At 37.9% G+C, this 15,922-nt stretch overlaps 1 protein-coding gene across 1 annotated transcript; it reads right to left on the minus strand.

Moving 5' to 3' along the window:
• Positions 1-994: 994 nt before the first annotated feature.
• On the minus strand, positions 995-5,742 carry LOC140596059 (testis-expressed protein 13C-1-like). Its single transcript, XM_072743322.1, has 4 exons — positions 5,164-5,742; positions 4,812-4,874; positions 3,917-3,968; positions 995-3,178 (listed from the first exon to the last, which is right to left on the minus strand). Exons 1-3 carry the CDS (start codon positions 5,690-5,692, stop codon positions 3,964-3,966), a joined length of 597 nt encoding a protein of 198 aa, XP_072599423.1. The 5' UTR covers positions 5,693-5,742; the 3' UTR covers positions 995-3,178; positions 3,917-3,963.
• Between the last annotated feature and the right edge of the window lie 10,180 nt (positions 5,743-15,922).

A 15,922-nucleotide genomic window follows, 5' to 3' on the forward strand; every position in this document is an offset into this window, starting at 1 on the left:
TAAAAATCTTTAAAAAAACCCCTCAAATTTGCCATCAGTCTATTTAAAACAACACATCACATTCATAGTAACTATTATTAGTTAAATTTCTTGTTCCCTTAGCAAAAGGCCTAACAGAATGAATAGCCTCTCCTGCATTCCCAAAAGCCAGTTAAGTCCCACCATATGTGGGACAAAGCCACGAGACCCTATTCCATTTCTTCTGATGACATTCGATTTCGACCAGGGATTTTCATTCATGTGACTCGAGTTTGGGTTTCTCCTTTCATCTGGCAGCATCTTTTACTGAAGCTGACTTCGCTCCTTTTTAGCACATGCAAAGATTGAATATTCCCACCCCAAGTCAGTCTTCTACGTAACTTGTCTAAGTGCTTTAATTACTAGGACACAAAAATATCCCGACACTGGCCTTATACCTGCAAAATCACAGATAAATCAGCTGAGTTCCCAGAATAAAAGAAGATTTTTCAATAAATTTACAATCTAAGAATAAATTCCCACAACTTCCCAAGAGAAATTGATCATTTCACAACCCCACACATATTAGGTTCTGGACCATTCTTATAGCCACAAATCAAAACAGAAATTAATGATGTTTCAGGGAGGGGAGCAGGCAGAGAAAATAACTTTATAGGTGTTTGACTTTTAAGAGAAATAATGTGTTGGGATGCCTGGGTGGCTCAGTCAGTTAAGCATCGACTCTTGATTTCAGCTCAGGTCATGATCTAAGGGTCGTGAGATCAAGCCCTACATGGGGCTCTGTGTTAAGCACGGAACCTGCTTAAAATTCTTTCTTTCCCTCAAAAAAAAAACTCTTTCTCTCCCTCTTCCTCTGCCCCTCCCCAGCCACATTCTCTCAGTAAAACAAAAACAACAAAACAAAAAAAAGCAAAAAAAAGAGAGAGACATAGTGTTGTGCAAATATGCTGATCTTACCCTGCTTCCTCTAAGACTTCTTTCCATGTGGCAATAACAACACACAGAACACATGAAGAAGTGTGGATTCACAATAACTGGTTTATTCACGCTAGCTATGTTCACACCAGCTAGATGATCATCTAGCTATATCAGACAAGTATCATACTCAAAGATACTATTGAGCATGCAAGCTCAATAAACTGGTCACAAAAATGGAAACACGCTAGCATCCTCCTTAGGTTGATCTTCACATATTTTGCTGACCAAGAAATATTGTTAAATCCACTCATTTATAACATTTTGTTTCTAGTAATATAACATACAAAAGATTTCGAAACCTTTATAAACTCTTTAACCCAAGAGATTCTCAAATTCCCAAACGCTACATTTTTATACTGAAGAATATTACTCCCACCAGTTTAAGACATCTTTCTGTATTTCTTTCCTTACAAAAAGAAGCTCACCTTTACATTTCCCCACATCTTTCTCTCCAAGCTAAAACTAATGCCTTCCACATAGTAATAATATAGTCCATATGCCTCAACCATCTGTGTTAACTTCTTCATGGACTAAAAAGTGGAATGTAGAAGTTGAATGAACTGGGTCGATCAATATATAGCATTTTTATAGGCAATATTGGAAATTCTTGTGTGTACTACAAGCATCTTTTAGCACACTTACATCACCTGTGAATCATTAATACCATCATGGATTTATCATTTTTAATGGATTCTATTGTTCCAATAGACTATAATTGTTGCTTGGGGAATTTGTGTGTTTGTGGGTGTGTGTGTGTGGGGGGGGGGTCTTTTAATGCTCAATTTTCACATTTTTCCCAGTGAACGACTTTTTCAAGTGGGTTTCTTTCTCAATGCCCAATACACCACTCTGCCTGGTGAGATCCTTCTCGGGTCTCTTTGTCCTTAGTAGCCCTTAGTCACCATTCTCAGTTCTGTAAATGGCAAGATGTTCCAGGCTCATTTTGCCTTTGCCCCCAGATTTGGTGCCAGCTACCCTCTGAAAAGCCCCGGTTCCTTCAAAATGGAGAATAGTTTAAGGAGCCAAAATTTGGGCCCTGGCTGGAGTGGAGCATAAAGTTTTCCACAACATTACTAGTGATGGGTAAGGTGACTTCAGAGATGTTTAGGCTGACAGAGCAAGAAACTTCCAGGGCAAGAGTACATATTTCCAATTTATCTCCACTTTTTCTTTCCAAATCTCTTTTCACTGATCATGATTGCCATGCCATGCTATATATTGCCACACCTAATTCAAACACTCAGATTTCACTGTTGATGACGTTTAAATGCTTCCACTGCCTTGTTCTTCTGTTCGATTCTTCATCCACGGTTCCTGAATGTTGGTCCAAACTGTAAAGGTCCAAATGCTCCTCTCTGCCAGAATAGTCTATACTATTTTTACTTTAAAAGGAAAAGAAATGCCAACCTCCCTCCAGGTAGCTTTGTCAGAGTTACAAGTAAAAATACATGCAATAGTTGGTACATACTTACACTAATAAAAAACATGTTGTTTATCTGAAATCCCAATTTAACTGGGCATCTTGTCTTTTATCTGGACATCCTATGTCTAAGAGAAGAGTAGGGAATCTAAAAGCAGAGGTCATCTAGTGTCCCAGATAAGAGTCCCCTAACACTACTTAATATATATAAACTGAAAACTATTGCCCCTCAAGGATCTTGTAAAAATCTTTCTAATTTTCATTTTCCTGAGCCAAAATGTGGACCTCAATTTCTTTGAGTCCCTAATTTTGAATATAAGTGTTTTCCCCATTATAACTATTTCATTAGTGTTATTCTATTCTAATTGCTTCTCCCACATATAATTTTGAGTAGCAAACATTAATGTTTCAGTGGCTCTTACATCTATACAGACTTTATCCGTGACCAGAACATTTCATTTTCTTAAAATCGCTCAAAGCAACTTAAAATATCAGAAAACACAATGACACTCATATCAAGAATCAATAGGAAAAAATGCTTTCTTTCTACTATTACAACTTCCAAACTTCCCAAGCAGTAAATTCATGTGGATTACTTCCATAGATTCTCATGAATTTTCATAACATTAACGTCTTTAAAACACACAACTTGGCTGACAGTCCATTCTAACGAATACTATACATTCATTTTGCATTGAGCACTCCCTAAAAGCAATACAGTCGGAGGCATTTTTACATATTTCAAAATATTTTGTTCCACATTAAAATAAACACAGGAGATTCAGAAAGTTATTGCCACTTCTAAAAAAAAAAAAAAAGAAAGAATGTTATTGCCAAAGAAAAATTCAGTGGAAATGTCCTAATATTTGCATTAAAATAAACCATGCTTGTTCTCTCAAATTTGCAGTTTGTGGTCATTGCACAGCTACCACAGAGGTGAAACATAGTCAGAAAACATAGTCAAACACATTTACATGGTAAAATTTTCCTGTCTCAATTTTTACCATTTCAACTAGTAGCATCAGATTAGAATCCCAAGCAGGAAGAATAAATGAAGGATGAAAATAAACGAACTGAGCATAAAATCAAGAACTTAAAATGCAAACAAAAATAATCATAACAAACCCTCAAGAAACTAAAAGGAATGGGAGAAAAATAAATGAATTTGACAGCACAGAAGTAATAGAACTGATAAGTAAAATCAGGAGCCAGTTCTTTGAACAGACCAAAGAAAGGAAAAAAAACCCAAAACAACAAAAACTAATCTCCAGTAAACCCACTTAAGGAATGAACAGCCAAAGGGGGGAAAAAAGAATGGGGAATGATGTTAAGCCAAACAAATACACACACACACACACATATATATAATTATTAAAACTATATATATTACATATGTAAACTTTAAAAATAATATGCATATATATTTAGCTTAACATAATTGTGAACATTTTACTAACATTAAAACGTATATACGTTAAAAAGTATAACGTGTATATAGATAAACAATAATGGTTTTCTGAATAATGAGATTATGCTTACAATTTAATTTCTTCTTTTTGCTTCTCCGCTGTTGCTTACTTTTAGTTTTATACTTTAGAAATAAGAAAAAAGAATAAATTTTAATATGGACATAGAGACAGGCAAAAAAAGGTTCGAAAATAAATGCAACTAAATATTGGAGGACATCGTCTCTGGGTGGTTGGATGCTAATCCATGAATTTTCCAAATTTAAACGAATGCCATTTTTTTAAAGAGGAATCCCAAAATATATGCACGGTTTAATCTCATATTAGAAATCAAAATAGCATGTTTCTGCATTCAGGCACACTTGTTTGTGCGCACAAACGTCTGTGCACAACATTAGAGGATGGGCAGCTCTGAGCCTTAAGGATTGTTTTTAGGGGATGGTATTTTTATTCTCTTTTTTGTACTTTTCCCCAAATTTTATCAAATCAATAAAAGGACATTTGTAAACAAGTTGTAAACTTAATTTTCAAGATGATTCCATTTTTGTAAGAAATCTATCTAACTGTTATAACTCATCTATGTAGAGCTGGAAGTAAGTAGGTAAATTGTTAACTGCTAGCAAGGTTAAAGATGACTCGTCTTTCTTCCTTTTTGCTTATCCATTTATACATAACACCTAATCAAAAACATGCTCCTGCTCCACTTCTAAATCAGAAGAGAGCATCACGAAATAAAATTGTGAGAATTTAGTGAGGTCCCTAATTGAGGGCAGAGTCCCCACTTTCCCTTGCATAGTGGATTTTTTTACACTGAAAACACTTTTTTCGCCATGCGAAATTCACTGAAAAACACCAGTCACAGTTCCAGTCCCCAGCTTTGCTCCTGGCAGTCTGTCTTGCAGAGCAAGAGAAGTCAGGATCTTGTTTAAAACTTTTGGACAGGAATTTCTTGGTGTGGCAATGCTTACCCTTCCAGCTGTTTCTGGAATATTTCCTAGCAGGAATTGCTGCTGCAGCTTCTGCTGGTGCTCCTGGGAGAAAAAAATGCAGGGAGAAATGAGTGAATAAATAAGAGAATTCAGAGGGAGCAAGGGGTGGCTGCTGACCAGCCTTGGAGCAGGTTCCTAAGACCTCAGAGCAAGAACTCTGTCCCTCCTGGCCACTGCCCCACCCAGGAATCCCCTTCCCCTCCTGTGCTCCTGTGCCCCCCCCCCCCCAGAGCAGCAGGCCCAGGAGGATAGCAGACTCCGGGCCTACTCCCTTCACTGCCTGCCCCCCACCCCCAGTCACTTGCTGCAGCGTGAGCAAAAGGAAACATACTTAATGTTTGTGCCTGCTTTCTCTTCCTGCCTTCCAGGGCTCCTTGCTGCTTTGAGGACTGAGTGCTTAGCACCCTGAGAAGCTCATTTCGGAATAAATTTCGCTCTTCCTCTACTCCACGGAGGGTTGTGAGACTCTCTTGAAGTTGGAACTGGGCCTTCTCCTTTTCCTTTTCTTGCGCATTCCTGAGTCTGTTCACCATCCCTATCAAGACATTACTAAACAGATTCTGCTCATCCAGCTGATCCTGAAGCTTCTTCACCTTTTCCGCATCTTCCTGCTTCTGCCTCTCAGCCATGTGCACTGCCAGGGCCAGGGTTTTCCAGGCACAAGCCTCCTTGGTGGCTTCTGACACTGTCGAATCAGTCAGGATGTCTCGCAATTTCTTCTCCATATCACCCCAGGATTCGCACATCTGCATCGAGTAGAAGTGCGGACTGACTCCATTTTGAAGTATTTGCTTATTTATGAAATCTACAACCTCCCTCTGAAAGAAGCCGCAGGTTGGATCATTAAAATTTACAGCCATTGTAAGTACAGCCTTCTCTGACCTGCTGGATCTCAGGAAGTACACAGCTACAGGATGTGACCTACGACCTTGACCTCTCAACTATCACCACCCCTTCATGGGAAGTTGAATGCCACCTAGTGGCTTGAGGGTTTAGCCACCCCTGAGTGGAGCCCACTGCTTCTGAGCTGTGTGAGGATAAAGCTGGAGTCCGTGGATGCAGTGGATACAAAGTTTATAAAACAAAACAAAACAACTTGTTTGTCTTCGGCTGGCTCTCCGCGTCTCGGGCTGGGCTGGGCTGGGCTGGCGGAACTGACAGTAAATACAGGTGCACACTGAACATTTACTAAACTGACCTGGGCAATATTAATTTAATAGGTATGTTGTGTTATATCATGCCACAACTAGTTTAGAAAATATATAAAAGCAGGGACTCTTTTACCATTATTACCATTGCCAAGCACCTAAGATGCACTGCAGAAATGCAGTAATTATTTTTTTAATTATTTTTTTATTGGAGCTCAATTTGCCAACATATAGCATATCACCCAGTGCTCATCCTGTCCAGTAATCATTTTTGATTGGTCTACTTCTTAATTTATGAAAACTTGCTCAAAATTTATATTTTGCCAATTGAGAGTTCATTCATGTGGCATATATTTGAAACTTACAATGAATATAATAATAAAAAAATATGAACTATCTTTTTTAGAGCACGCATTGTGTTAGGTGGTAAAGAGATACATAGACCAGTAAGACATAGCCTCTGAACTCCAGTGGCCCCTTTTTCTAGTATAATTTTGAATAGATAAACCTGTTAAAATAGAATTCAAAACTCAGAAAACAGTTCCTCAGCATCATCATTAGTATTAAAAGTGAATATTTCTCTCATTCTTTTTTTTTGGCAAATGTAAAGACCTATTTCTTTTATTTCTTTTTATTTAAATTTAAATTAGTTAAAAGATAGTGTATTATTAGTTTCAGGGTAGAGGTTAATGATTCATCAGTTGCATATAACACCCAGTGCTCATTCCACCAAATGCCCTTCTCATTAATATCCTTCACCCAATTACCCCATCCTCCCTACATTTCCCCTCCAGTAACCCTCAATTTGTTCTCTATACTTAAGAGTCTCTTATGGTTTGCCTCACTCTTTTTATCTTATTTTATTTTTCCTTCTCTTCCCCTATGTTCATCTGCTTTGTTTCTTAAATTTCACATATGAATAAAATCATAATGGTATTTTTCTTTCTCTGATTGACATATTTTGCTCAGCCTAATACACACTAGCCCCATCCATGTGACTGCAAATGGCATGATTTCATTCTTTTTGATGGCTGTGTAATATTCCACTGAACATATATGCATCATCTTCTTTATCCACTTGTCAGTCAATGAGCATTTGGGCTCTCTCCATAGTTTAGCTATTGTTGGTAATGCTGCTATAAACATAGGGGTGCATGTACCCTTTCGAATCTGTATTTTTGTATCCTCTGCGTAAACACCTAGTAGTCCAATCGCTGGATTGTAGGGTAGTTCTATTTTTAACTTTTTAAGCAACTCCCATACTGTTTTCCACTGTGGTTGCACCAGTTTGCATTCCTACCAACAGGGCAGAAGAGTTCCCCTTTCAATGAGGCACTTTAAACACAGTGTAGAACCAAACCAGACTTCAGAACAAGGATGGATCCCACCAATACATTTTTTCCTGAAAAATATAAATAAATAAATAAATAAATAAATAAATAAATAAATAAATAGCTTGTTTCCATATAAATTCAGTTTTTAACTATAAAAAGTTTACTTCCGGGGCATCTGGGTGGCTCTGTTGCTTAAGCATCTGTCTTCAGCTCTGGTTGTGATCCAAGATCCTGGGATTGAACCCCACATCAGGCACTCTGCTCAGCAGGGAGCCTGGTTCACCCTCTCCCTTTTCCTGCTTGTGCTCTTGCTTTCTTTCTCAATAAATAAAATCTTTTTTTTTTTAAGTTTACTTTCATGTCATGGTGGGGCCATGCAGAAGTAGATGCTGGGATGGAGTTGAGAAAGCAAGATGTTTATTATAGGATGACAACTTTGGAGAGCAAGGGGCAGGATAGGGCAGAGGAAAAGCTGAACTTCAATGTAGCCCAATGCAAGCCCGTCAAACCCTTGGGCAACCCAACTCAGCATGTGGGAGTAAGCATTGCCTCTTAGAACCCACAGCCAACAAGCCAAGAAAGTCAGGACCTTGTACCTCCACTGCAGTCACTAAATGTGAACAGCCTTAGAAATGGCATAACTGGCGATCCCTGGGTGGCTCAGCAGTTTAATGCCTGCCTTCACCTCAGGGCGTGATCCTGGAGTCCCAGGATCGAGTCCCACATCGGGCACCCTGCATGGAGCCTGCTTCTCCCTCTGCCTGTGTCTCTGATTCTCTCTCTCTCTCTCTGTGTCTCTCATGAATAAATAAATAAAATCTTTTAGGAAAAAAAAGAACATGAAAATTCCTTTTATGCAGTTATTAAAGAGCTGGCATTTATTTTCCACTGTGTTTTGGCGGAAATTTGTGAGATTGAATGAATAAATAGTCTTAAAAAGAAATGGCATATCTCAGATGAGGTGACTCTGATCTCTGAAGCTGAGGGGCTGACATCTAGAAGCTGACTGCTGATCCCAGCCCACACCTAAGCAACAAGTTGTGCCTTAAAGGAGGAATTGGGCAATGCATTTCTCTGTTTATCAGAAATTGCACTTCAGAGATACAGTTCCCCATACATATTCAGGGAACAGCTCCTCCAGGATTCTGGTGCGCCTTTTCCGCGAACAGATACTTACATTGGGAAGATTAGTGTGATGAACTACAACTCCTGCCATAATCAGTATTGTTTCCTTCCTTCCTAGATTCTTCTCACACTCAAACACCACCTCTGCCAGAATTGGTAGCTTCTCTGACAGCAGGAACCAGGCCACTTATCTTCCATACATACCCCTCCCCACTTTATTATGTAACAACAGCTCTTCCTCACTCTAATGATCAGGGTCAATTACCCCAAGACGGTGACTGCTTTTTGCCTACTGAACTCAGGACCAAAGGAGCCCTAAGTACCCAGGTGGTGGCTATAGCTTATAATTAATAGGACTTTTGCTGTGTCTTCTGCTAAAAGCATTTCCCTTTGAGAAATGAGGACCTGGGCAGCCCGGGTGGCTCAGCGGTTTAGCGCCGCCGTCAGCTCAGGGCATGATCCTGGATTCCCAGGATCGAGTTCCACGTCAGGCTCCATGCATGGAGCCTGCTCCTCCCTCTGCCTGTGTCTCTGCCTCTCTTTCTCTCTGTGTGTCTGTGTCTCTCATGAATAAATAAATAAAATCTTTAAAAAGAGAGAGAGAGAAATGAGGACCTCTAACCATTCAGATCCCAGAGGTTGAGAACTGAAGCACAAAGTCCTCCAGTGAAATTTTGGGAGTGATGACATGTGGAATCACTCCTACCCCCATACTTTGGTTCCTAGTATGAATTCTTCCTTGTGGGGACACAGTACCATGCAAATGTCTTTGATTCAATACAAACATTGTCTTGGAGGATGACACTCCTATTGTTGCAGAGTACTTCCTCGCAACTAGTGCTTTAGGTACATACTCAGTAGGCCATTCCAACATTTTCTAAGGTTAGCAGCTACTGCATAGTATAACATGCAATATCATCAATGGATCCTGTGGTCATGAGCCATTCTCATACTTTTACTGCTGTGAAGTGGGTTCCTGAGGAAGCTGTAATATTATGTGGGATCCCCTACTGGTGGATCCAACATTCTGTAAGCCCCTTGATACTGGTGCTAGCTGAGGTGCTGTAGGCAGGAGAGACAAACCGTGCCTAGCATACAAACTGCTGACCATTCCAGGATGGAAAGGGTCCAATGTAGTCAATTTGCCACAAAGTGGACAGTTGGTCTCCTCAAGGAATGATACCATATCAGTTTTGATCTCTTTTACAGAAAGGTTGGACCTCCGCTGGGGACAGAGGATAGATCCATCTTAGTAAGTGTGAGTCTAAACTGCTGGGCTCCTGTGTAGCCTTCATCTCTATTACCATGGCTACTTTGCTCATGTGCCCATTGTGATAGCACTGAAGTAACTAATGATGGAGACATATCAACTTGGCCAAGTCTTTTTCTCTACTTGGTTGTTTAGTGCTTTTTCCATGGCAGATGCTTTCTGGTACATAGTGTGTGATACTAAAACATTCATACTTCTTGCACACCCATATGTGTATCTATATCCAATAATGCCAGTCATTCTTATCTCTAGTCTTGTACCTTTTTCTTTCCAGGCTACTGGCCATTGAGATATATTTTAACCTCAGACCACTTCTATTTCCGTACAGAATGAATGAACAGGTGCAATGCCCCAAGTGCTACCAGTTGGGGGAATTTTTCCTCACCACTGTCTTTCAAGGCCATCCTGGTTGAACTTATAATATAATAGCCATCCATTTTTGGTTTGAACCCGTATGTAGGGCTGCCTTATCTATACGCCAATCTCAGGCTTTTTCTTGCTCTTTCAGCTGGTCATATGGGAATCCCACATAACTATATTTATGAGCTGAGGAAGAGGCTCTAGTGTCATAGTGGTTACATGTTACAGGATTTGAGCCAGTTGCTTATGCAGTTTGCTTGTGCACACTGATCCTTCTTATGTTTCAACCCAAAGATACTACTTCTATCTTGTAATAGATTGTTGCTGGGCCTACTCCAGAATTTGATTTGGAAGGCTACGTAAGGATCCATCTTATTATGGGCCACTTCTATCCACATGGCCAAGCATCCTATCTCTCAACAGAATACCTGAGCCTGGTATAACACTCTGAGTTGTTTTTTCAAAAGTTCTGCCCTTGCTTCAGGTCCTCAGAGGCCTGGTTGTTATTGTCCCACTGGAGAATTCCACAAATGTCATTTATAGTATTGGAAGTATTATTAGTGAGGAACGATGCCATCTTTCCTCACTAATAATACTTCCAATACTATAAGTCTACTTGATACGGCCCAAGTAGAAAAGCTTCTGGCCCCATAGGCTAGACCAGCTATAGAACCTTTTCCTGGTCTGAGCCCCACTCAAAGCTGGCAGCATTTCACACTCATCATAGGGCCTGAGTAATATTCTGAAGTATAGAATATACTACCTCCAGAATGCAAGAAGGTGTTGTTCCTCCTTTTTGTGTGTGTTGGAAGGTACAAGTTGTAAAAGTCTTTTACTTTATTTATCTATTTATTTTTGCGTGTGAGAGAGAGAGAGAGCACAAGCACAGGGGAGGGGCAGAGGGAGAGGGAGAAAGAGAATCTTAAGCAGGCTCCATGCCCAGCACAGAGTCCAACACAGGTTCAATCTCATGACCCTGCAATCATGACCTGAGCCAAAATCAAAGTCAGACATTTAATAAACTGAGCCACCCAGGCTCTGTCATTTACTTTAGAGGGGATATTGGCACACTTGTGACCACTGAACCTCCAAAAATTATATGGATATGGCAGGTCCCTAAATATTTGTAGGTTTCTCTCTCACCATCTAGAGCACATATATCTTAATAAGGCCTCTAGCATGCTAGCCACCTCTTGCTATTCCAGCCTAAACAACATAATGGTATCAATATAATGGATCTGTATGATGTTTATATGGGATATCTAAACTGTCCAGGACATTTCAAAAACTATTTATAACTATACAATTAGATGTACTATGATTACCTACATAAAGGTACATTGTTCCCATACATTGTTTTCATTCAAAGAGAGCATGAACAGTTTGAAACTAAGATAGAAAATAATGCATTCCCCCAAATCATACCGTGTAAATGAGGTGTATTGATCTGCTCTAGCAGAGTACCATATGTCACATGACAGCTGTGATTGGAATTACTACATGGGTGACCCAAGGTCATTTACTGCCATTATCAAGGATCTACTCAGTCTTGAGAAGGAATTGAAAAAGATAAGCTAAGTACATCTAATTGTGTCAGACAAGAGAAACTATCAAGGTTTAATGTGGTCATGTCAAAGAATATACAGGGCCAATTAAAGGAGCTCCTGCTAGCTAAAGATAGAAAAATTTGAGCATTAAAATATCTACAATTGATTCAAATACACCGTTTTTTAAAAGTGTACTTAAAGTGATATTTAAAAATCAAAAACCTCATTGGTCAACATTGGATGTTGCTATAGCATCAACTCATTATTCTGATTTTGATAGAGTTTAAAAAACTTACCACTTATGGTGTGCCTGGGTGACTCAGCCGGTTGAACATTGGACTCTTGGTTTCAGCTCAGGTCGTGATCTCAGGGTTGTGGAATTGTACCCTGCATTGGGCTCTGCACTCAACACAGAGTCTGCTTCAGATTCTCTCTCCCTCTCTGCCACCTCTGGCCCTCTCCCTACTCACATACACACTCTCTCTCTAAAATAAAAAATAAATAAAATCTTTTTAAAAATAAAAAAATCTATCACTTATCCTGTCTTTCCTGTATAAACTCTATTTTAGAATAATCACGTAGTCAAAGAGGGAAAATTCTTCCTCATATATGAATTCCAGCTTTAAATGCAGAATGAATGATAAGATTAGAAATTTACCAATTTTCAACCCCTAATGAATTAATGGATCTCAGCAACATTACCCAATAGATGCTAGAGACAGTAGGTGAAAGTTGGATGGGGGATTTTATATTGGGGAGACCTGATTCACACCATCCAAACACATTGATCAAACACCATATCATTAAAAGTGAGACATACAGATATTATTTACCCCATAAAATGATATAATAGAAAGTATACAACAGCACCTCTGACGCGTTGTGCCAAAAAAATTAAAATTGAGGGATCCCTGGGTGGCGCAGCGGTTTGGCACCTGCCTTTGGCCCAGGGCGCGATCCTGGAGACCCGGGATCGAATCCCACATCGGGCTCCCGGTGCATGGAGCCTGCTTCACCCTCTGCCTATGTCTCTGCCTCTCTTTCTCTCTGTGACTATCATAAATAAATAAAAAAAAATTAAAATTGAATCTAATCTATCTTTTAGGTTTAATTAGCAGCATACAGGAATCAGAGGATGAAGCTAAGCACTAGGACAAGGAAGCAACCACTCAAATGTTGGAATGTATTTTGTAGGTAAACTACCCAGTTTTTCTAACAAATCAATGGCATAAAAATAAAGTGGGGACAAATGACTGACAACAGACAAATGCATATGTGGACCTTGACTTCATTTGAATCCCAATCCGAATAAATATAAAGTAAGAAGAAATTTTGAGACAATCTAAAAATGTGAATATGTAGGATTCAATACATAGGATTGAATATGGATTCGGTATTGGATGATAATAAAGATTTTTGTAACATAGCAACAATGCCATTGTTCATCCATCTACTATGCCAGTTTTGCTATATTTTAAAAATATCCTCAACTAGAGATGCATGAATGACATGATACCTAGTATTCACTTTAAAATATTCCAGCCTTCTCCCCCCAGTTTTTGGAGTATAGATGAAAAAGAATTGCACAACTTTTGATAATTGTGGACACTATGTGATGAGTACATGTATGTTCATTTAGGTTCATTTACATTTTTAGAATTAGATAGCTACCTTATTCTCATGCCTGGCACAGAGATAAATGTCAAAATCAAAACTCTGAAAGATATAGAAGAAAATAGAGGACAATATTATTGTGATACTGGGTAAGAATTCCTTAAACAGAATACAAAAAGCAAGAGCCATGAAGGAAAAGTTTCATAAATTTGACTAGGTCTATATTTTAAAAATCTACATGACAAACAACAAAAGAAGCTAGAGATTAGAAGATGATATTTGCAACCAGTATAACTTACAAGAAATTAGTATCTCAAATATATAATGAATTCTTACAAATATATAATGAAAAGCCATATGCAAATAATAACACAGCAATAGGAAATAAAGAGGTCTTTTTAAATGACCAATCAGCATTTGAGAAGATGCTCAATTTCAGTAGTATTTAGAGAACATAAACATGATGCTGTTTCAAAGCAAACAGATTGGCAATAATGAAAAAGCATGACTGTATCAAAGATCAAAGAAAGGAAAATGTTCATATGTCGTTTGAAGTAGTACAAACTGATCAAACAATTAGGAAAAGTAATTTAGTTATAACCAGAAAAAATTGTAAATATGCATACCACTTCTAGATAAATCAACTATTTACTTATAAATAATTTCACCTGTACAAAAGGAAAAATGCCAATGTTAGGTTTATTACAACATTTTTCTTGCAAAATACTGGAAACCATTTAGGTGTATACCAATGGAAATCATGTGTAATGATGTGATACATTCATACCATGAAATTCTAAAGAACAATAAAAGGTAATTAACTTGATATAAATCAGCATAGATTTCAAATAATGTAATTCTGAGTGAAACCAAAAACTTTCAGAGCTTCACACCATGATGACATGTACATAAAGTTAAATAGAATGCATACTTAATTATATATATATATAATATATATATATATAGTACAAAAAACAAACCGAATATATAAAAGTATTTTTTAGTGGACATGAAGGCTACACAATACATTCGTGATAATTGCTTCTGTGTAGAAAAAAAGAGAATTAGAACTGGGAGGTGGACAAAGGAGAACTCAACTTCCTATGTTTTGTCATTAAAATAATAAGTTGAAATAAATATGAAAATATGTGATAATTATCAATTCTTGATTGGTGCATGGATGTTTTGATATTCTTTGTAGATTTTTGTATTTTTTCATTTCTAACAACAGAGGAAAAGAAAAGAAGATTAAAAGTCTCCTAACCTACAGGAAATTGAATAATAAAATTAATAGTTTAAACTTTAAGAAGCATATTAAACTTTTTGTATTACCATTGAAAAAACATTCATTTCAAATGCATTAACTATTTTTATGCGGCTAACTCAAATAAATTTCTTAGGTGTCCATTGAAAGCTAAATGGATAAAGATGTGGTTTATGTATACAATGGAATATTAGTCAGCCATTAGAAATGACAAATACCCACCATTTGTTTCAACATGGATGGAACTGGAGGGTATTATGCTGACTGAAATAAGTCAATCGGAGAAGGACAAACATTATATGTTCTCATTCATTTGGGGAATATAAATAATAGTGAAAGAGAATATAAGGGAAGGGAGAAGAAATGTGTGGGAAATATCAGAAAGGGAGACAGAACATAAAGATTCCTAACTCTGGGAAACGAACTAGGGGTGGTGGAAGGGGAGGAGGGCGGGGGGTGGGGGTGAATGGGTGAAGGGCACTGAGGGGGACACTTGATGGGATGAGCACTGGGTGTTATTCCGTATGTTGGCAAATTGAACACCAATAAAAAATAAATTTATTATTAAAAAAAAGAAATTATAATGGTCAAATATATGACTATATTACAAAAAAACCCGGAAAATAAGAGTGTAAAGAAAAAAACAAACAACTTTGACTTTGAAAGAAAAATCTGAATTGATCTTTCAAAACTGTGGCATGGAAAAGGAAACAGAACTGTAAGCAATGTCATTAGAAAATAATGACAATTGGTTTTGTGATACAGCAAAACTCCTCAGAAGATTTTGATGGAATTAAACGCTTTTGTTATAAAACAAGACAATGTAAATAAATAAGCTAAACTTTAAACTAAATAAATTAGGAAATCAACAACAAAATAAACCCAAGAAAAATATTAAAAGATTAATTACATCATTGAAACAGAAATCCATGAATCAAGATAAAGAAAAAATAGAATTAATGGATAAACAGAAATTGAGGCTAAGGCTTTCAAAAACAGTTTTTAAAATATTGACACATTCTTTGAGACACCTGGGTGGCTCAGTGGTTGCACATCTGCCTTCAGCCAGGTCATGGTCTTGGGGTCTTGGGATCAAGTCCCACATCAGGTTCTCTATGAGGAGCCTGCGTCTCCCTCTGCCTATGTCGTTGCCTCTTTTTGTGTGTCTCTCATGAATAAATAAATAAATAATCTTAAAAATATATTGGCACATTCTTCAACATGGATGAATCTCAAAAACATTAAGTGAAAGAACCAGTCATAAAGGACCACATACTATATGATTTCATATAGGTGAATTGTCCATATCAGAAAGTAGATCAGTATTTGAGTGGGGCTGGGAATGAAAACAAGAATTGACTACAAACAACACAAGAGATCTTACTGGGTAGGTGAGAAAGTTCTAAAACTGGATTTTGGTCATGGTTA

This window comes from Vulpes vulpes, chromosome X (genome assembly GCF_048418805.1).
Source record: "Vulpes vulpes isolate BD-2025 chromosome X, VulVul3, whole genome shotgun sequence".
NCBI classification, from domain to species: Eukaryota; Metazoa; Chordata; class Mammalia; order Carnivora; family Canidae; genus Vulpes; species Vulpes vulpes.

Bases quoted from the DNA above. Each gene is read 5' to 3' on its own strand.
- LOC140596059 (XM_072743322.1), bottom strand. From the start codon at position 5,692: ATGGCTGTAAATTTTAATGATCCAACCTGCGGCTTCTTTCAGAGGGAG. The intron at 4,875-5,163 runs GTATGTTTCCTT...TTTTTCTCCCAG, and splicing joins AAAGCAGGCACAAACATTAA to GAGCACCAGCAGAAGCTGCA.